At 32.4% G+C, this 21,604-nt stretch overlaps 4 protein-coding genes across 7 annotated transcripts in view; 2 read left to right on the forward strand and 2 right to left on the reverse strand.

The window, feature by feature from the left end:
- Positions 1-10,087, forward strand: part of LOC126852344 (calcium/calmodulin-dependent protein kinase type 1-like) — a 54,439-nt gene extending 44,352 nt beyond the window's left edge. For all 4 annotated transcript variants that reach the window (XM_050597084.1, XM_050597093.1, XM_050597074.1 and 1 more), the window contains 6 exons: positions 2,563-2,637; positions 2,735-2,997; positions 3,092-3,232; positions 3,574-3,700; positions 4,036-4,123; positions 4,209-10,087. In XM_050597084.1, the coding sequence (XP_050453041.1) occupies positions 2,563-2,637; positions 2,735-2,997; positions 3,092-3,232; positions 3,574-3,700; positions 4,036-4,123; positions 4,209-4,418 (904 nt within the window). In that variant the 3' untranslated portion in view covers positions 4,419-10,087. The remainder of the gene's footprint in view (positions 1-2,562; positions 2,638-2,734; positions 2,998-3,091; positions 3,233-3,573; positions 3,701-4,035; positions 4,124-4,208) is intronic.
- A 2,086-nt stretch (positions 10,088-12,173) lies between these two features.
- On the reverse strand, positions 12,174-15,202 carry LOC126852274 (sorting nexin lst-4). Its single transcript, XM_050596915.1, has 5 exons — positions 14,485-15,202; positions 14,111-14,300; positions 13,445-13,902; positions 12,666-13,361; positions 12,174-12,589 (listed from the first exon to the last, which is right to left on the reverse strand). Exons 1-5 carry the CDS (start codon positions 14,497-14,499, stop codon positions 12,341-12,343), a joined length of 1,608 nt encoding a protein of 535 aa, XP_050452872.1. The 5' UTR covers positions 14,500-15,202; the 3' UTR covers positions 12,174-12,340.
- Positions 15,203-15,410: 208 nt separating this feature from the next.
- LOC126852441 (mitochondrial import inner membrane translocase subunit Tim29) lies at positions 15,411-16,367 on the forward strand. Its single transcript, XM_050597281.1, has 3 exons — positions 15,411-15,665; positions 15,735-15,836; positions 15,945-16,367. Exons 1-3 carry the CDS (start codon positions 15,521-15,523, stop codon positions 16,361-16,363), a joined length of 666 nt encoding a protein of 221 aa, XP_050453238.1. The 5' UTR covers positions 15,411-15,520; the 3' UTR covers positions 16,364-16,367.
- A 1,037-nt stretch (positions 16,368-17,404) lies between these two features.
- LOC126852203 (1,4-alpha-glucan-branching enzyme) lies at positions 17,405-21,018 on the reverse strand. The gene is made up of 10 exons (XM_050596748.1): positions 20,373-21,018; positions 20,135-20,304; positions 19,806-20,047; positions 19,514-19,723; positions 19,100-19,407; positions 18,791-18,991; positions 18,353-18,705; positions 18,030-18,214; positions 17,607-17,898; positions 17,405-17,538 (listed from the first exon to the last, which is right to left on the reverse strand). The coding sequence occupies exons 1-10, from the start codon at positions 20,483-20,485 to the stop codon at positions 17,531-17,533; spliced, it is 2,082 nt and encodes a 693-aa protein (XP_050452705.1). The 5' UTR covers positions 20,486-21,018; the 3' UTR covers positions 17,405-17,530.
- Positions 21,019-21,604: the final 586 nt, after the last annotated feature.

Here is a 21,604-nt window from a genome sequence, read left to right on the forward strand (position 1 = left end):
GCAGAATGGAAGCCGATTTTGTGCGATAACAATCAATATATGTAATTATCTTGGAGTATCTATGTATTTCGATAAAATCATTCAAAATGAAACGACAACGCGTATTGACAACGATATCGAGATATTATTAATACTTCCGACGATTTATAGGGAACATTTATATCACACGCATACATAAAGAATGTATTTAAAATTTATTTTAATTATGCTTTTAAAAATTTCTTGTGTTTCTAGATTCTATAACATTTTACAATAAATATTTATAATATTTAGAAAAAGATTTGATAATACATAAAGATTTATGAATGTATGCTGCTATCTTTCTTCTAAATTTGAATCCAAAACTGTGTTATTTTATATGTCAAACACGTTTCTTCTTAAAGAAATAATGTAACGTATATATGGCAAACAAAAACGTAGTTTCTGATTGCAGCAAACAGACAATCATATCATATCACGTTTTGTAAATATCGATCGATTCATGCGTTTCATTGTTTCTATAAAATAATATATAATAATTTTTGTCTGGTGATTAATAATACGCAGAACAAATTAGGAAGAAATGTGACATACTTGTATTTATTTAGATGTTTTATTTTATATGTTAAACTATATGTATATGTTTTTCTACGTCTTTGAGTTTACTCTATGAAAAATATTTGTTATTAATTTTTATTTTCCAGAAAAATTACTCAATTCTTATTACTTTGAAATATTTTTAATTTTTTTTACTGTTTCTTTTATTTCAATATGTCATTATAATTATATCAATCAATGAAGATGGACATAGAGAAAGTAGATTTATTTTTTTCAGTCTTATTGGAGAAAGAAGAATGTGACCAGAATTGCGGAATATTATATTCTTCTCTTAAAAACGTATCATGTTTGTTTTTCTACCTTCTTTGGTCAGATATTATGTATAAAAATTTTTATTCGTCAGTTTTGATATGTAGAATTATAAAAAGGTAATTGCGGAAGTTTATCGTGATTATATAAGTTTTTTTATATTAGACACTTAAAATATGTGTTATACATTACTACGTCCTTATTGCTATCTGCTTATCACTACATCGTATCTCTATCATAAATGATATTGTTGTAATTTATAAAAATGCTTAATTTTTGCACATAGATATAATATTGATAAAATCGAGTATGAAAGCCGTAGATCGCAATATGTAGATCACGATAGATAAAATGCCGCGTTTTACGATGGAAGAAAAACCTTACATAATAACACATAAATACTTCACGTTTATACATATTCTATTCGTGAAAAAAAAAAAAAATTTGCACATACTTATGCGTTGAATCATACGATCACACGATGATGTTGTTCTAGTGTTTTTAGTGGCTTGAAATGCAACAGATTTGATCGATTACGTTGTAAAAAATGCTGCTTTTAACGAGAGCTAGCCATTTAATGAACACGTTGTCTTTCACAAGGTAGTGTAACGTGAAATATGTACAAGATAATGAAGCAAGTATATTCTTGACGAAAAAATAATGTAAAATAAACCAAGTTGCGTGAAGGTTACTGCTGCGACGAAAGCTGTTATGGAAAAATAGCGATTCGAAAAAGAGATATTTTTCTTATTTTTGTACATTTTAGTGAATATTAATAGATGCTGATTTTTTGCTATTTTCGATGTTCTTTTATAAGCACATATATTGATAATATATTGCGATAATTAATACAGATAATTCTTTTTATTATTTTTTTCGGATTCTTGTACATATTTCGTAGATATTGCTTTGCTACTAAGCAATACTTTTGTAAATAGTAATTTTTTCTCTCGTAGATGTGTGATTGTCTGTATTTAATTAATAATCTGTGTATGCCTAATCTACAATTTAACTTTAGCTAAATATTGACACATGTTTTTTTATTAATATATTACGTAGTTATTATTATTATAATATATATATATATATATATATATATATATATATATATATTGCATCGTTGTTTAATGTTATTTACCAATTTATTATTATTTTGTTATTTTGCGAGCTTAAGATGATTAATTATAAGTATCAACAGATGATTAATTGTAAGTAAAAGAATTAAAAAAATAACAAATTGGAATAACAATTATATTAAAATCAGAAAATTATATATATCACACGTTTTTTTATAAATTTTTAAAAATAACAATGTACATAGTTTTATATCTGTATCTTAGAAAAAAATTTTGATATTTGATAATACTTATCAGAGGACACTGGTCTTACTCTTCCGATTGAAATTTCTGGGATGATTAAGCGATTGCGATTCTTACTATTAAATCTCTTGATCCTTATCATTATCTTTCGAGCATCGACTCTTGTAAGATAAATGTTTGTTCTCTGATTAACTTCGTGAATTTGTTCTTATCTTTTCGAGAGAGAAACGTGTGTAGAGAGTAAATAATGTATAGCGAAGTTTGCTTATATAATCATAAAATGAAAATTACCAATATAATTAAATAATACACGATATATGAAAAAAAAGCATTAAATCAATTTTTATTTTATAATGCTTTAAATTAGAATAAAAAAAACATTAGATGTTGTTCGCAGGTTAACTCATCCCAATATCGTTCAATTACTGGAGACATTTGAGGACAAACACAAGGTCTATCTAGTTATGGAGTTGTAAGTAACATGCATTTATATCATTCTTCGACGCGATATGGAAGATTAGATTTAGCATTCGAAATATTGAAGATACATATTGCAAATTATATCGTAGGGTTACTGGTGGAGAGTTGTTTGACAGAATAGTCGAAAAAGGTTCGTACACGGAAAAAGATGCGTCCGGCTTAATAAGACAGGTGCTCGAGGCGGTCGACTACATGCACGAACAGGGTGTCGTTCACAGAGATCTCAAGCCCGAGAATCTTCTGTATTATAGCTCGGATGAGGATAGTAAAATTATGATCAGTGATTTCGGCCTATCGAAGATGGAAGATTCCGGAATTATGGCGACCGCATGCGGCACACCGGGATACGTCGGTGAGTTTTTAACAACGCTAAAGAGAAAACAAAAACAAGAGAGAGAAAGAGATTTCAAGCGTCGATGATCAAACGCTGTCTCGATAATTCGCAGCACCCGAGGTTCTGGCGCAGAAGCCGTATGGCAAAGCGGTGGATGTTTGGAGTATAGGTGTCATCTCGTACATCCTCCTATGTGGCTATCCTCCATTCTATGACGAGAACGATGCCAATCTATTCGCGCAAATTCTGAAAGGTAATAGAATAAGCTTTGTCTGGGTACCACAGAGATCTAACTGCTTTATTTTTATCGACAAGCGTACGCACACACAGTATAGTACAATTAATACTGCACTTTGCATTTCTAAAAAATATCTTCTAGATATTCTGCTGGTATCTCGTAATAAATAAGGAATACGTTTCGCGATCTAAAATTAATAGGAGTGAAAAGCACTCCGATTTTGAGGCACGCGCATTCATTATAATATTATTTTTTGCGAATATCAATCAATAAATATTAGAGGATGCAAGTGTATTGATATAATCATAAGTAAATTATATACTCTCTATAGCAAAGAGCTAACCAGATTGTTGTAGGTGAATTTGAATTCGATTCACCATATTGGGACGACATCAGTGATTCCGCGAAGGATTTCATTCGAAAGCTGATGTGCGTCAATGTCGAGGAGCGTTATAGCTGCAAACAGGCCCTTGCACATCCTTGGTAAGGATTTTTATTGATATGTAGTAATAAAAATTATTGAAAGGATTCATATTTGTATATATTTTATAATATTTATTACATGTACAATATTCATTACATGTACAATATTTATTACATAATATTACAATATTTATTATATATATTACATATTTATATACATTGGTGAATTTTTTAATATCTGTAATTAACATCTCTCTTGTCATTACTTCGCAAATATGTAACAGTAAATATGTAAAGAAACTTTAATATATTTTTAGTAGTTCAAAATTACACAAATAAGAATAGTGTAATTTAATTTAATACATAACATAATTGCATCATTTTGATATTTCCAGGATTTCCGGCAACGCGGCTAGCAATAAGAACATTCACGGTACCGTATCGGAACAACTTAAAAAGAACTTTGCCAAAACGAGGTGGAAGGTTGGTATTGCCGATCAGCGCATAATTAATCGTACGCCTACCTTTGCTCGTCATAAAATTGTCTTTTTTTGTGTTATGATTACAGCAAGCATATTACGCGGCCACGGTCGTACGGCAAATGCAACGGCTGGCACTAAACAGCGGTCAGCAACAACAACAGCAGCAGCAGCAGGTGCAAGAGGGCATAGGTTCCTCTGGCGACAACCCCGTGCAATATCGAGAGCAATCGCAAATCAATTACAACCAACACACGGGGAAGTTAGGGTCGTTACCCTCGAGCCATCTCAGCAACTGAAGCAGAGTACATCACTCGACTTGTCATCAAGTCTGCTGACGTTTACGAATCTCACTTCTTATGCCATTCCGATTACTCCCGCCGATCGTTCGCCGCCGACGCTTATATACATATGCAACAAACGCTTCAAGCTGTGGGGCAGCATACGACACACCGCTCTCTCTTTCTACCCATTCTATTTTGGAACTGTTCGGGACAATGTGCCGCAACTTAGGAAGCAACAGAAGCATAAGAAGAATTGAATCCAGGTAAAGTCATGTGCATATGAAAGACGGGATCAATCGAGTCGCATCACGTGATGTCGCTTTCAAGTACAGGAATGACGGAGATAAATTATAAAGCCAATTTGTGCTTCGCATTGGTAACACACATACACATACACACACGCACACACAAATTAAGAGACACAATTGACATCGAAAGGAATAAATCACAATTCGCTTTGGAGGTCCCATGCGATACGACTCTCGTATCTTCTTCTACGGCAGTTACTTTTGCTTAGGCTTTATTCTTATGATTTATGATGTTTCTTGTGTTACACACGTATAAGCAATAGGTCGTGTAGCAATTTACAGTATACGTTTCGCGTCGATCTGATAGATAAAAGACGGTCGCATCTCTCTAAAGATACAAGACTTGAAGATTGCGTGCCGCGATTATGTCCGCAATCACTTTGTTAAATCAAGTCCGCTCTATTATATAATGTAACGTTATATATAAATATATACATTATGCGAACAGTACAACGACAAGTTTTTATATTTTATAAAAAATTTGGTGTAATAAGTAGCGCGGCTGTTTGATACAATTCTGTGCAACATAGAGACCTTGTACTATTAGATCACGGATGAATATGAGAAATTCCACTACGGTTCCTATGTAATTCGATTCTCACTCACTCTATAATATACATCTCAGAGAATGATAGAGAATGATTTGTTATATATTTACACAGAGGTCATAGTTTACTTCTTCTGGGTGATCCGCGAAAACCTATTATCCAAAAAATGCAGACGATATATCGAGAGGTCGCTTAGTGCACAGAAACATAGCCTGATATCTATTTCCTTCTCTCTCTCTTTTTTCTTTTTTTATTAACAGATTTTATTTCTATATATATATATATATATATATATATATATATATATATATATTTTAAATATAATTGAGACATGTCCTTACTTATATAAATGCTTGCATAGCAAACACTTGTACAATATACTATTCTATACAATACGTATCCTACACATGCACTTATATATATATACATATATTACTTTTCTCTCTCTTCTACTCTTCATATATATAATGATATTACATAGGATTAACACATAGGATCTGCTGTAATCTATGAATAGGATTCATTGAGCTAGTTTGACACTTAAATATGTATATGTACATTATTCTGCTAATATATTAATATATCGCACTATGTGACACTTCTATTTCTATAGGATACATAAGGTGTACATAATGCACAAATACATGTTGAAACTCACAGATTATCTTGCATGCCTGATTTTAAGAGATATGAGAAGCAGTTCTGTAAAGATACTGTCACGATTGTATAATTATTTCCTACATGTAAAAACATGTTATGTTATTTTGTTACTTTACTCTGCTACAATTTGTGTGACGATTTAAAATTTATAAATATGGCATATATATATATGTCTTGTGAACGAAAATTGTTTTTTGTAATGAAAAAAGTACACATTCATGTAAAGACAAAATAGTAATATTATTTTTAATAATTGAAACTCGTGCCACACACACACACACACACACCACACACACACACACACACACACACACACACACACACACACACATATATATATATATACATATACATATACATATGAACTGTTATACTGTATAGGAGCTAACAATTTTTACGCCTGTTTTATTTTATGATTGTGAGAGAAATTGAAGAGAGATTAAGATCATCTTCTCTCACGCTGTAGCGCGAATTTCTCCCTGACAGTTGACATTGCATCCATTGAGCGAGATTCCAACATTGCTCTGGAGTCATATACTTTATCATTGTATTGAAAGTGGCATAAGATGGAGATCTGAATAGTTTAGTAGTAAGAACAGTTGTCCGGAAAGCGAAAAACGGTTTCGCTTCCTGATTCAGCCACCTCGCATATTTTTTCAAGTCCACAAATATTATTTGTCGAGCTGAAGAAGTATGTAAATGACCTACATATACAGATATGTCAGTGCCACGGATTGATGATTGCTACAGCGTGTCTGGGCACTAGTGTCATCTCCCACTACATACAACTCTGTTTATTATTCGAAGAGACGAAAGAGAATGTTATTTAAATGATCTGATTTTTTATCTGTTTATTGCATTTTCATTATTTTCACTTGCAACGTTAGTAAAAATATAAGTTCTCGTAATAATAATAATTTTACCATATTCGTATCAATACTGGTAGTCGTGAAAATCTCTTTTGTGCAAGATATAAAAAAGTACAATTGTAATTTGAGATGATGAGTTTCATACCATTAACCTTTACTGCAAAGTGAACTGAGCATGAAGCTTGTAAATTACATCTTAATCAAAATACACATTTTGGATGCCCCATATTTATCAAAATTGTTGCTTCAATGGGTATTATAGTCGAGTTTGATAATTTGGGATATCATGTAATGTAAATTGCTGTTCAATCGCAAAGCTAAAGTATCCTTTGCAAGACATATCTATGAATAAAAAGAGACCGATTAGCGATTTCCGTGTTTCACACTTATAGTTATGAAAGTAGAATACTCGGAACATGTGGCTCTTGTTAAAAAAGAAGATCTGAGTAGCAAACAATGTAAAAAAAAAATATGCTAATTGCGCTTTATCGAACACGTAACTCTATTATAGTGTATATTCACTCTTTTTCTCAGAATTAAACTATGATATAATACGATATAATCTCTTGGCATTATAACATAATAGGCATCCGTCCGTACGGCGGACACTTCTCGATGTAAGGAAAAATCGTAGAGAATTGTAGAAAAAAGAAAGCGTACTGAATCTCGATTATGATCTTATCTTTGAGGATGCGTTGGAGAACATCGCTCTCTAGCAGTGAATTTCGTCCAATTAGACATTTGAAACATCTTAGCATTGTGGATGTAGCTTATCTTTTTTTTGGTTTTTACGAGGAAACAATTATAGCGCCCTGAATAATTTAAGTATTTTTACCTCGCATCTCGAATTTCATGTTCTTGATCACAACCCTAAGTTCATTAATAATGGATACTCTCTATTTTACGACTATAGAATATTTGTCTGGCAGTGCAATGAACAAGCGATATAACAATATATAAAATTACTGTTAATTATATGCTTTTCAAAGTGTACTAATCCAACAAAACTATTATTGATGTCTTTCATTGTGTAAATTGACTTCTGAAGTGCCTTGGATGACATGATGATGGTACATTACCATACGTGCCATTAGTAGAGACTTTAGTAAGTGCTTATATCACAGAACGTGTTCGAATATCTGTGTTGCGAGATATCATTTTTTTTTTCTATCGAAGTTTGTAGATTATATTTAAAGCGCTTAAGTGTATCAATGCGTAAGAAATATGTATGTACAGCGCTCCACAATTTCTTGTATGAGTAAAATGTGCAAAGGATCGAAGATTGTTGATTGAGTATGTGGACATGCTGTTTGTATTTTTCTCATTAATACAGTATATTGGGATAGAATTAAAATTTTATATTAATCAATGTAATCATTATATTGCAGTAATAGTTCTCTTCGAACGTATACCTGTGTTCTTTCGATCCCGATGCTAAAGTGCTCCGCGTATAATCAACATCATGTCATCTAATAAGAGAGATTCGCTAGAAAACATTCGTTTTACGCTAATAGGCACGCACGTTGTGGGACGGCTCTGCGATAAAAATTCTAAAAAAAAGGAGATCTTTAAAGCGGAGCTTTAGCTTGTATATTCAGAATACCGTGCCACACACATATGAACAAACATATCGGCAGGAATACTGTAAATGTGATGTAAAGATAAGCTGATCCTAAATAGTGATGAAAATAAATTGTTAATGCAGTCCTAGCTAAAGAAAAAAAAAAAGTTGTTAAGGCCAATCTGACTGCTGTGTGCATAGAGTGAGAACGAGAAAAGAAACGATAGAAGTAGCGTGATGTACCACATGTGGTGTCAAAAGTTTTCTCTTCATTCATGGCAAAGACTTTTGACATAATCTGTGCGCATATCATTTGTATTATATTACCGAAACAATTTTTCGAACTTTATCTAGGAAGCGAGCATTCTTGTCTAATGTTAACGCGGTTGCGATACATCGAGTACTAATATCTTCCTATCCTATATTTTTCTCATTGTATAAGGCTTTTCGCGATTGTTATGCTAGAAAACGCAAATGTACCGAGTTCAATAATCGCCTCCCGTTGAGACAATTACTCCCTCCCTCCCCTCTTCCCCTTTCCCATTTCACATTATCGCAAAACAAAAGTTATAAAGTATAGAAGAAAACAAAAAAAAAGCTCTCTATACTGTAATGAATATAATCGAGATAATTCGCGCGTTGATTTGCTTTCGCGGTTCGATGTCGCGCGTTGAAGAATATAATCAGAATAAATATAAAATAGAATTTAAAATGTGCCAATGTGTTTGCGATGTCTTTTCGGTGATGTTGGATCACGCAGGGCTTATTACCTCTTTGTTATTATGCTCGATTTGGCGATGTCAACGGCATATCACAATACCTATCAGGCTCGGCGAGCTTCGGAAGCTTAACTATTAACATAGCATACAGTCTTTACATACATATATTGCGGCCTATATCTGAAAGAAAGCGTGTAAAATGGGATGCGAGAGAGAGAGAGAGAGAGAGAGAGAGAGAGAGAGAGGAAAAATCCTATTTTGATGAATATTATTTACACAAAGTGTATTATTTAAAAATATTTTATTCTTCATTATTGATTTTTTTCTTCAAAGCATGATTGGCCTTACGAAGGATCGACGTATGCATATTTTGAAATAGACATAAGAAAGTATTACAGTGAACGCGGCGCACGATTTAATGTACGATTTATCCTACATTTGTGTGACTTATTTAGTTGATTATGCGTGATCATGTGATTGCACAAAGATGGGCGCTATTTTTTGTACGCGAGTTGCTTATGTAATTAGAAGAAAAAAAAATGTCGCATACATATAATATACACGTGAAGTACTTTAGAAAGACTGTCTCCGCGCGCGCTATCTCCACCACCGAATGACTTGGGACAATAGTTAGTTTGTTATTTCTGTTGTTTTTGTACGACTTTAATCTTTCACGCATCTTATACTCGGGTCATCGGCAAGCACAATGATTCTTCCCATGACGATCGAAATCTTTGTGAATTTCTTTTGATCTATATATTTGTATATACAAATAATATACCGTGGTTAAAAAAAAAAGATCACAGTAGAAGCGTAATAAGTTCGTGATACATCAAGAGATATTTTGTTAATAAAATTTAATTGAATTGAATTGAAGAGAAGGCGTGGCAATGATGGGAAACGGTATGAACATTGTTTATATGGTAGTTGATTGAGAATGTGATAAAACTAATAAATATTTAAAATTCTTGACTCAATAGCGATTTATTAGAATTTCCTTTCCAAAAAAAAAAGAAAAACGACCAATTCTTTAAGTTAGTTTGATATATTTCAGTTTATTTCTTGCTTACTTCTTGCCGAAATGCATTCTCCTAATAATTTTGATAATTTTTCGAGACACATTATTGCGTATAAATTACATTGCTGGCAATATTTGCCGGCAAATATGAGGTGAATTCTAGCACTGTGATTATATTTATAATCGTCGTACAAATTCAAAGCAGGATAAATAAAACGAATCGATTTGGCAAATTACTTGCACAGGATAGCTACTCAAATCTTGTAAAAAAATTTCTTGATCTTCCAGGTATTTTTGTTCAAAATTCCAGATAAAGAAAATATTTTAAAGATTTTTTGATGTTTTCTAAAATACTTTTTTTTTACTATATTTTCTAATATTTTTCGCTCAAACGAAAGGAAAACACAGAATTTTTTCAGTTTTAAATTTTAAATTTATAAAGGTAATTAATAACAAATTTTCATCACTAAAAGTTATAATAAAGAATATGTGTTGCATTCAGTATTTTGTTAAAATATTAAATATGGAATATAAAAAAAAAACAGATATATATATGTATATATATATATTTATAATATATTTTAAACACATAATTTATTTGGCTCACCGACTGTTTACAATATGAAAGCGAAATTATCAAAGAAAGGACTTTTTTAAAAAATTTCCTGAATCCCAATAAAATTTTATGAAACTTGCTTGATTTTTTCTGATATACAAAAGATCCTTGAGAAGTCCAGATTCTCCATGTTTTTTTCAGAGAGTAGACCTTATTGCAGTAATATGCCATTATTATTAAACGCACTTTTTCTGTATTTATCGGTTCATCAGTTAATAAACAATAATTTCTGCATACAAATCTAGCTATAGGTAGGTTGATTTATATACATATGTGCCTATATGTTTAATATTAAGTTCTTTGTACATCTTATTTAAATGCGATAACGAGAATGTAACATATTTTGCATATTTTGTTATTTTTCACTATCGCATTACGCATGCTTCTTATACCAAAAGTGTATAAATTCATGTTTCACAATTATACAAATAATATTGTGTTTTATTAGACTTACATATACGACTGCCTTTTGAACACTTCATAAAAAGATATTAATCAAAGATAATTTATTTTTTTCTCTCTTTATGATATATGCACCAAACGATTTATATAATCCTCATTATGATAGAATAAATAAATTTCATATTTTATTGAGGAAAATAATCCACATTTAGTAAATACTTATAAATCTTACAATCCAAAGTTTCATAATTCTATATTTAGCTGCTCATTAAACAAATCTAATCTTTTCATATTATTCAAGCATTACTTGTATGATTATACGTTTTTGATTTTGATTATTTTGTTTGAAGATTTTAACATATGCTAATATAGAATATTAAGAAATTTTGACAATTTACCAATTCTTCCAGGCAAGATCAATGGATATGATTATTAATTTTTAATATTACACAACATGCATAGATATGAATGCTTCTAGTTATAAAATATTATTACACTTATAACAATTCATATTGCAATACACAATGCTTCGCGATCAACATTTATAATAAAATCGGATATAGGTTGTATAAAATTCAAGTTGTATATACATGATAATATCGCTACGATATAACGCTCCATCATAAGAAAACTTTAAATTAAATTAAAAAAAGTTTTATGAAAATTTTGTTATTATATTTCGAGATGCAGTGAATACAAATTAATTTAAATTAATATCAAGTTTAAATTAATATCAAGAAATATATTATTGTAATTTGTGTAATATATCAATGATTATAGATAACTATATCAATTCCAACCATTGATAAATATATGATGATTACTTGATTATTTTATAAATATTTGACAGCTATGTATAGTAATTTTTCAATTATCTAGTTCAGTTATTCGATTGCTGGAACGTTCGAAAACATCATCCGAGTACAGTGTCGTCTTACCTTTGTTCAATTTTCAATAAATAACAAAGATAGAATGACGCTCGTGTGCACACAGGTGCTGTTTTCGAACGCAGCCCTGTGATGCAATTAATATATATATATATATATATATATATATATATATATATATATATATATATATATATATATATCTAATGTATGTACATATCTCACTGTGAAACTATGTGCATTTGGTATATTTATCATCGTAATCAGAATACTTGTTTGTTAGCGATGACATCAGCCAGCTTTAGAGCGATTGAATTTTATATTTAGGCAGATTGCAATTACTCGAGTATTATTCGAACGCATTTAACGCTTCCTGTAATTTGTCGACTATTTTTTGATAAAAGGTGATTTGTTCCCTGAGATGTGTCTTTACAGCTTTATTTATATGTACCTCACGTTCCGTTTGAAAATGCGTTTCCTCGGCGATCAGCGCGCGGGCTATTACGTCAGTTCGATGGGAAAGCTCGCGTAATTGCTGCGGTTCCATTTTATGCTCGCTAACCAGTCGATCGCAATCCTTTCGCTTTTGCACAGCGCTCTATAGAAGAATGACACATCAATAATTAATCTTCAAATTAAACTTTGATTAATTATACTGTGACATCGCGAAATACCTTATGAATGCTGATGACATCTGGAAAATTGCTAATAATACCGCGATAGATATGAAATTTGTCAGCTAATGGCTCCCAATCGAACTTGGGCTGATCGTCGTACAGTTTTCCAATATCGTTGTAAGCGTCGCCGGTAGCCTTTAATGCATTCGTTAACTTTCCGCGACCGTTATCGTCCGCTTCCAGAGCATGACCGAGCGACGTGAATGATTGGCCAATCTTTTGGAATTCTCTTTTGTACAGTGTTTGATGTTTCCTCGCCTGATCGCCCGCCATTGCCATAAAATTCTTTACTATCGGATCCAATGTGCTGATAAATTTACCGAAAGCATCCATCTGAATCTCCATTTTTATGATATCCAGCGGCGTGTCCGGGCATTGGATGGCGTTGAAGTAATTAACGCCTAGCAGCTCGTCCTTCTCCGCCTGCCGTTTCCCCGCCTTCCATCGCTTTTCGTCCGTGCACGTGATAAAATGCTCCCAAACACGACTACGCGACAGAACAGGATGCCGACAGACATAATCGACAAACTCCTGCAGCTGAGTACGTCGATGCTCGATAAATGCATTTTCGTAGCGGCCGGATATCTGCTTGTCGGGCAGAGGTGGGATCGGAATGAAGCAATATTTTTCCTCTAAACGCTCGTGCAACCAATCAAAGTGCTTGTATCTTCTCGAGACTTGTATATTGTTGAACTACAATTCAAATAAATGTTAATATTAGAGAGAGAAAATATTAAAATCCTAAACACAAGAAAAAAGACAATAATTTCTTTTACCGTAGGAGTTAGCTGGTAGACGATGAAACTCTTGAGACCTTTCAGCTTGGATTCCTTCTTGGGCGATGTGACGACGCAACTGTAAGATTCCCCGGTCGGCACCCACGTACATCGACCGACTTCGTCCTCCTCTATAAAGATCTTTTCGCTCTCAGGCACAGTTACTATTCTAGTGCCCATCAAAAAGCTATCTTCTCCTGACTTGATCAATGTAGAAAACTTGTTATTTTTCTTTGGTACATTGGGTATAGGCCTGTCTGGTATCACAGAATGTATAGTATGCATTGATACTTGATCACCATATTCGCTGACACTATTCTGCTGTGGCTGTTGTATAATTTGTGGCTGCTGCTGCTGCGTAGGTGGAACATAAGCCTGCGTTTGTCCAACTTCAGAATCATCATCCCAGTCATCATCCCAATAATCTCCAGAGCTTTGCTGGGATGATGTCATAGTATCTGTGTACGTCATCCATATTTAAACCAGTATCAACACAATAACATATAATTTTTCAAAAATGGGTAAGTAACTTATCTGTTACTCACTGATTCTCTCTTATCAGAGATATATCATACATAATTGTACTATGTTAACATATGGTTAATAAAAACAAAACAATATAATATAAATATATTTAATCTTTGTAAATAAAAATATTGGACATACTGGAAGAGATTGCAGGTTGCTCAACCACTTGAACGTATGCCGCTGGAAACAAGCCTGATTGCCCGCTCTGATTAAATCCCTCGCACCAACCATCTCCCACATTGTCTCGTATGACAGTCAGAATCTCACCAGCAGTGATAGACAATTCTGCCGTTCCTGACTCGCCCGTGAAGTCATATAGCGCTCTTACCTGAAAAAGGAAAGGTAAAAATAAAGAAAAATATAAAATCAAATAAGAATATAACATCGAAAGAATTTTCGCTCGAGACAATGAGAATAGAATTATTTCGCTTGCTAATAGAATGAGTCATATAATCGAGTTGATCGAACTCGAAACAATGCGACTTTCATACACCGGATGCTGATTTACGTACCTGATGGCCCTCCATCGTGGACAATTCAAGATTCTCAGTGTATTGCGCGGACTTGAGTTTTTCTGCTGAGAAAATTCAAAAGCCGCCAAATTGCGCTCCGTCACATTCCTACTCTCGCCTTGCTGCCGTCATGAGCCATCTGACATTTGCGCGCTTTACTGCACTTCGAAGGATTGTTTGTTACTTGTATACTCCTATTGCCGTGAGTAGCAAACTGGAGCAGACTGTACACCGAGAACTCGTTCCTTCTAATTGCACTTTCTATATATTCCACTTTGTAAATTATTTCCTTTCCTCTTTTTTCTTCCCTCAAAACATGCGTATATATTTATAGATCCGACCGTATCAGCTGCATTCTCGTTAGTCTCGTTTCGCCTTCTGTCATCACAAAGCACGAATATACATCTATCTCATTTCGAACAGATGTTTCATTTCAAGTACAGAAAGTGTAACGAGGTACAGCTAAAAGATATGGATCTCGTTGCTTTTTCCACCGCTATCACGAACTCGGCTTTTTCATTGACGGGACATGCGAGACTAACCGCGCGCGATAAACAGATCGCATCTGAATAAACATGATGATGATTGCACAATTGACGATGACGGTGCCGCTAATAGGCAATTTTTTTGCGAGAGATGTTTGCACAGCGACTTTCGTCCCAAATTCGAGAACCGGCAGATCTGCGGATCCGCCTCTTCTCAGCCGCCAACGCTTTTTCGGAACGTAAAACTTTTTCAAAACTTTTGATCGATACTATACACGGCCGTGGATAATAAAAATACAAGACATGCCGCGATGAAACATTTTCCAGATACGGAAATTCCCTAGCAGGTAGCCAATTCTTTTATTGGGTCAATGCGATATTTAAAACTAGGGACAACTGCATCGAAGCTTCTCTAAATTGCATTTTTAAATTGAACGTGGATTACATAACCTATTATGTTTTAAATAATGAGACGACATGGTATCGTGACGACACATTTAAATTCGTACAACTAATTGTTGTATTTGAAAGCTCTACTAAATAAATTTATCATGAATTCTCAACAAATAATTCAACTTCCTCATCGACTCAGAACAGCTTTTGGATTGTTTACGTCGAGATTTAATGAAATCGGCAATAAAATTAAAAACTATGAAATTCCTGAAAGAGTTAAAGGCACTTTTCTCGAACGCTTGGGTAAATAAGAATAGTGAATGAAATGTTATATTGTATTCACGTAATGCGACAGTTTTTTTCATTTTGCAGCGAAATATTGGCACAGTCTGTATATAGATTATAAGGATGTTGCAATTGATGTAGTTAAAGATTGCAGAGAACGTCCTGTCCGTGCCACAATATATACTACACGTATGTATTATTCTTTCTGTGTATTTCTCGAATTTATAATTAATATAACTTCAAAATATGTATAATTAAAAATAATCTGCTTATATCAAAAATAATTATATAATATAGTTTTAGGAGGCTGTTTTTATTTTAGTCGACTCAATCCAGACGAAACTCTATTCAGAGAACAATTGATAGAAAGTACTATGAAATTAATACTAGTGGGAGAATCCATACGCAATCCTGTTTCAGTTCAGCATATAAAATGGTTGGAGCAATGTTATAATGAAGGACTCATCAGAAGATTAAACTTGGGTATCTTGTCTCTGATCTGGATAGATAATTATGACAAAGATTGTTCATTTTACAAGGCTGTTTGCCCTTATCTAAAACCACGATTTGTAACCTTTCATGAAAGGATAGTGGATGTAGGATTTCTAGGCAAATGGTGGATATTAGAAAGAAAAATGAATGATTATGATATAAATGAGGCTGAATTTAGTATTGTACAAAATGCAAATAATATAGACGCTATTTCAGCGACATGATAAAGGAGACTTTCTATCTTATTTATATAAGAGAAAAATATAAATTGCAAAATTTTTGCAAAATAAATATATGTCCATATCCATAAATTAATAATTAGGATGCAATCTCCTTGAAAATTCAATTAAAAAAACAAATGTATTTCCTCATTTTATAAATATTCTAATGCAATTAATTTTCTTAACTCTTACACATTAAATAAATATAAATATATTAATTCAATAAAATTATTAATATATTCAGTAAAATTTGTAAAAAAATATTTTGACATATAAAGTTTATATTCAAAATATGTTAATTCAGAAACTTAATAGAGTGATAATTTAAAAAACAAAATGAGATATAAAGGTATCAGTCTCTAATTCACTTAAACAATAAAATATATAAAATATTGTTTTTCAATAACATTTGCATTTTTTTCAGGATTTATTAAATATCGTTGTATATTGCAAATTCCTATTTAATTTATAAATAAGTTTCATATAATTATACAAGGTGTCCTCTCTGTAAAATATGACAACCTAGAATTCTCAGGGAATTTTTTTTATATCTGAAGATATAATGGAATTTTATTGGAACTGAAGGAATTATTAAAGAATTTAGAAAAAAATCTCTTTAATAATTTTGTTTTTATACTATAAGCAATCTGCAATCCATCAATGAAGTTGTGAATTATGTGTTTAACAATATATTATAAATATATATCTCTTTTTATATACAATATCTTAAGAAAATATTAAATATGCAATACATATTCTTTATTTTAACTTTTACTGATAAAAAATGAATATTTTTATATACAAATTATGAATGCTTGTCTTACAAAAGTACTTTAGTTTTTTTCAGTATATTTACAAATCTAATACTTGAAACTTAAGAGGCTCTGTGTTTTTCTTTCATAAAGTGAAAACTTTAGAAAATATATAATAAAAAAACTTATTTTAAGAAATTGCACCCAAAAATCTTTAAAATATTCTCTTTATCTAGAATTTCGAACTAAAATACCTGAAAGATTAGGAAAATTAAAAAAATTTTTTTGCAAGTTTTAAGTAGACACTCTGTATATATTCTATAAAAAAATATATATATAAGATCTCTCTTCATTTATATGTAATCTACTATTATATAATTTTTGGATAGAACCTTCATTTCTCTTTCCATGAAACGGTTTATGCATCTAAAAAAATTAATATTATTTGTTATATAAAATATTAATATGAAATATATTGCATTGATATACATTACCAATTTGTGCATAAACGATAGCCGTTCGGCATGGAATGTAGATCATCATTTTGTGTTGATATGCAGAAAATGGTTCTGGAAGTGTAAAATGTTGTACATTTGTATCTACACGACGTTGCCCTCCAAATTGTTCATCATCGCTACATAAAACGACTTTGTATGTTCCTGGATTTTTTATACCGACTGGATAATCAGCGAACGATTTGATTGGATGAAAATTGAAAACAAACACTAGATCAGCTCGATCAAATATAATCACTTTGTCATCTTCATGCTTCCAGCTCACGTAACCCTTCAAAATGAATATTTTTAGATCTCACAAAAACTAAATTAACTAAATTCCTTTTGATCTTTCAATACTGAGTTTACACAAATAATGTAATGTAATATAGTTAATATTATGTAAAGCACAAAACTACTTACAGGATTAGTATGCAGCCATCCGTATTTCTCTTCTAATGTATTGACTGCGCGATCCCAATTATTCATATATTTGTACTTCAATAATTCATCGTCTACTAAATTCCACTGACGCCTAGCATAATGATAACTGTCTGCATTTCCGATCCTTGGAAAATCTAACCACTCAGGATGGCCAAATTCGTTGCCTGTAAAACACATTTTTATTGAGTATCTCCATGCTATTATATTTTTTTTGGAATATTTTTTTTTTGTCTTTCGGGAATATAATCGTGCACATATACACATATATATGCGCGCATAAGATTAACTAAATTATTGCTTACCCATAAAATTTAGATAAGCTTCGCCACCCAAACCATGCGTAATCAGCGTGATTAGATTATGGAGGGCAATGCCGCGAGAGATAATGTCACTGTGAGCACTATATATACTCATGTGCGTGTACATCTCCTTGTCCATGAGCCAGAACGCAATCGTTTTATCACCTACGAGGGCCTGATCATGAGACTCGCAATAAGCAACTGTCTTCTCCATCCATCTTCGATTGGACAATGTCCAGCAAAGTTCACCCATCTTCCAATCTTCATCTTTGGTTTCTTTCAATAGCTTGATCCACTTATCAGGAATAGCCATGGCCAATCGATAGTCGAATCCTATTCCACCTTCAGTGATTGGCCTTGGATATTTTATCATTTGATTAAAATATATTACATACATATTTTTATTTGTTTAACTTATGTAAATTGATATATGTTTCATACCTGCACATACCCGGCATTCCACTAACATCTTCAGCTATCGTAACAACCTCGGAATATATTTCATGCAACATGTGGTTAGCAAGCATCAAGTAGACTATACCCTCCACATCAACATTTAAGTTGTAATATTCATCATAATGACCACTAAAACCTTGTCCTAAACCTCTTGAATGATACAGCATCGATGTAACGCCGTCAAATCTACCAAATGTCCAAACATTAATAATAAAATTTAATAAAAAATTATGACTAAAATATTATAAATTTTTTACAATATTATATAAATTTGTTCTTATAGGTAATAAATACCTGAATCCATCAAAACCATATTCCTCGATGTACCAACGTAAATTGGACAGTAAAAATCGAAGTACTTCATATTCTGCATAATTAAATAATCTGCTGTCCCATAAAGAATGCTCGCCGCGAGAGCCGGAATGGAAGAAACATGCATCTGTACCATCAAACATGTTTAGCCCATCCAATGTATTTTTGGAAGCATGTGAATGTACCACATCTAGCAAAACATAAAGACCATGTTGATGCGCCACATCTATCAATTCTTTCAATTCTTCTGGAGTCCCGTATCGAGATGAAGCAGCATAGAAGGAAGTTACCTAAATTAATTTTAACGAGACATGTTATAAGAGAGCTAACATTTGCAGATACTTTTATATAATTATTTATTTTTAAATTTATTTTGTGCACACAAATATATGTAACCTGATATCCAAAACTAGCATAATAAGCATGCTCCATTATTGCCATTAATTGTATCGCGTTGTAGTTTTGCTTTTTGATTCTTGGTATCACATTTTTAGCAAACTCCAAGTAAGTGCCGATCCGTCCCTCCTGTGTAGCAATTCCAACATGACATTCATAAATTCTCAAACTTTCCGGTTTGTTTGGCTTAGGATGTTTAAACTTATATACCTGAAAAAAAAATAGTAAATATAAATGTTTTTGTTACATACCAAATATAGACATATTCATAATTGTAATTATATCTACATACATGTTCTGGGTGCCATATACGTTGTTTATAAGTGGTTCCTTCTGATTTATTTGGTGGTTGTGTTACATAATTCGCCCAAGGGCTCAGTCTTTCAAGCAATTCATTATTATGATTTTTTATGATAATTTTTACTTCAGACAGATGTTTCAAAGGACAACTGCCATCTGCATTTGGAGGTAAATGCAGCTCCCATTTTCCATGTTCTAATCTTTTGTATGGTGTAGCAGTCTTATTCCAATTATCTATTTAAAAGAGATATTAGATAAATTATGATCTTTTGATATATAATGTTAAATATATAGTTGTAGGCAAATATGGTTTTTTCTTACTAAAATCTCCAGTTAGAAATACTTCCTGTGCACCAGGTGCCCATTCTTTTGCAACGACACTATTGTCATCTTGAATATGAATACCAAAGTTTTTATATGCAGTTGTAAATTGCTTCAAGTCTCCATCTCCTGCTTCTAGTTTTTCAATATAATCCTTAAACACGGCATATCTGAAGATAGGAAAATATTGCTAAAAACAATCATGGATGTTTACATAAATTGCTTTAAAAATAAATACCTCCGGCGAATATCGTTTTCATATAATTTTAAATAGGGATCTCTTTCCAGCAGTTTGTTTATCTCAGGAACCTCGACTTGCGAGGGATCCATGCTAGACCATTTTCCTCCCATATTTCTGTCGAGCCTTCAAACACGGATTAACGAAATCGACTGCGTAAATGAAGCAAGAAAAGCCGGCTAAAATTTGAATGACATGTCAAGGTGATCCCTTCCATGACTGTGATCCCCTCTTTATCGTAGATGACGCGCGACAAATTACATCTTGATATAGTTGATACAAGAAAAGGCGGAATTGATCCAAATAAGAAGCACACAAATGTGACAAGTTTAATGCCGCTTAACTTGATCACTTGATCTGCTTTGACGTTTTCTTCATCACCATGTTATTCCCGCGTTTTGGGACTCGGTGCTCGGTGCGCAAGAGAGAGTATTACAAAAACAAGAAACATATACATAGATAGATATGCGTTCCGATTTTCATTGACAGTACAGAAAATCTATAGTTTATATCACATGCATTATAGATTTTCAGAAGTGAATAAGAATATGGGAAGCAGTCGGAACTCGGAACGCAGCCATAGCAAATTACATAATATTACCACAGTCACCGACGAGATATCATTAAAGTACCGGGTGATCCTAGTGGGATTTAGTGTGACTGGAAAAAAAAAATATGAATGTAAAAAAATAATATGTCGCTACACGTTTTTTTAGTTCATTCAGTTATTATTTCTATTATCGAAAAGAGATCTTTTATGTAATTGCTTTGTAATTGCAAGAACAACAAAATAAACATTATTTTATTGTAAAATTACTGTTTTATTATCGACGATACAAAGATTTACTTACCTACAGTAGCGCGTGGCAAACTTTTTTTCGAGTAATACACTAAATTCTATAAGACCATTAGTCTTTAATGATATCTCGTCGGTATTTTCAATAATAAAACAATAATTATAAGATGAATGAAAATAACCGTATAGATTGAATAATTTATGTAATTATCTTTGATGCAGTCAATTGATCGATAATGTCAACCTCTGGGCCTAAAAATTTACCAGGGTTAACGATCTTTAATAATGGGCCTGTTCTTTACAGCTGAACTGGCTGCACTAATTCAGAGCTTATCTTTCTCTTTCTAATATGAAAAGAAAAAGATAAACTCTGAACTAGTGCAGCCAAGAGCTGTAAAGAACAGACCCAATATCTCGTCGGTGCCCAAGGTTTGTT

The sequence above is a fragment of the Cataglyphis hispanica genome, chromosome 1 (assembly GCF_021464435.1).
Source record: "Cataglyphis hispanica isolate Lineage 1 chromosome 1, ULB_Chis1_1.0, whole genome shotgun sequence".
Lineage (NCBI taxonomy): Eukaryota > Metazoa > Arthropoda > Insecta > Hymenoptera > Formicidae > Cataglyphis > Cataglyphis hispanica.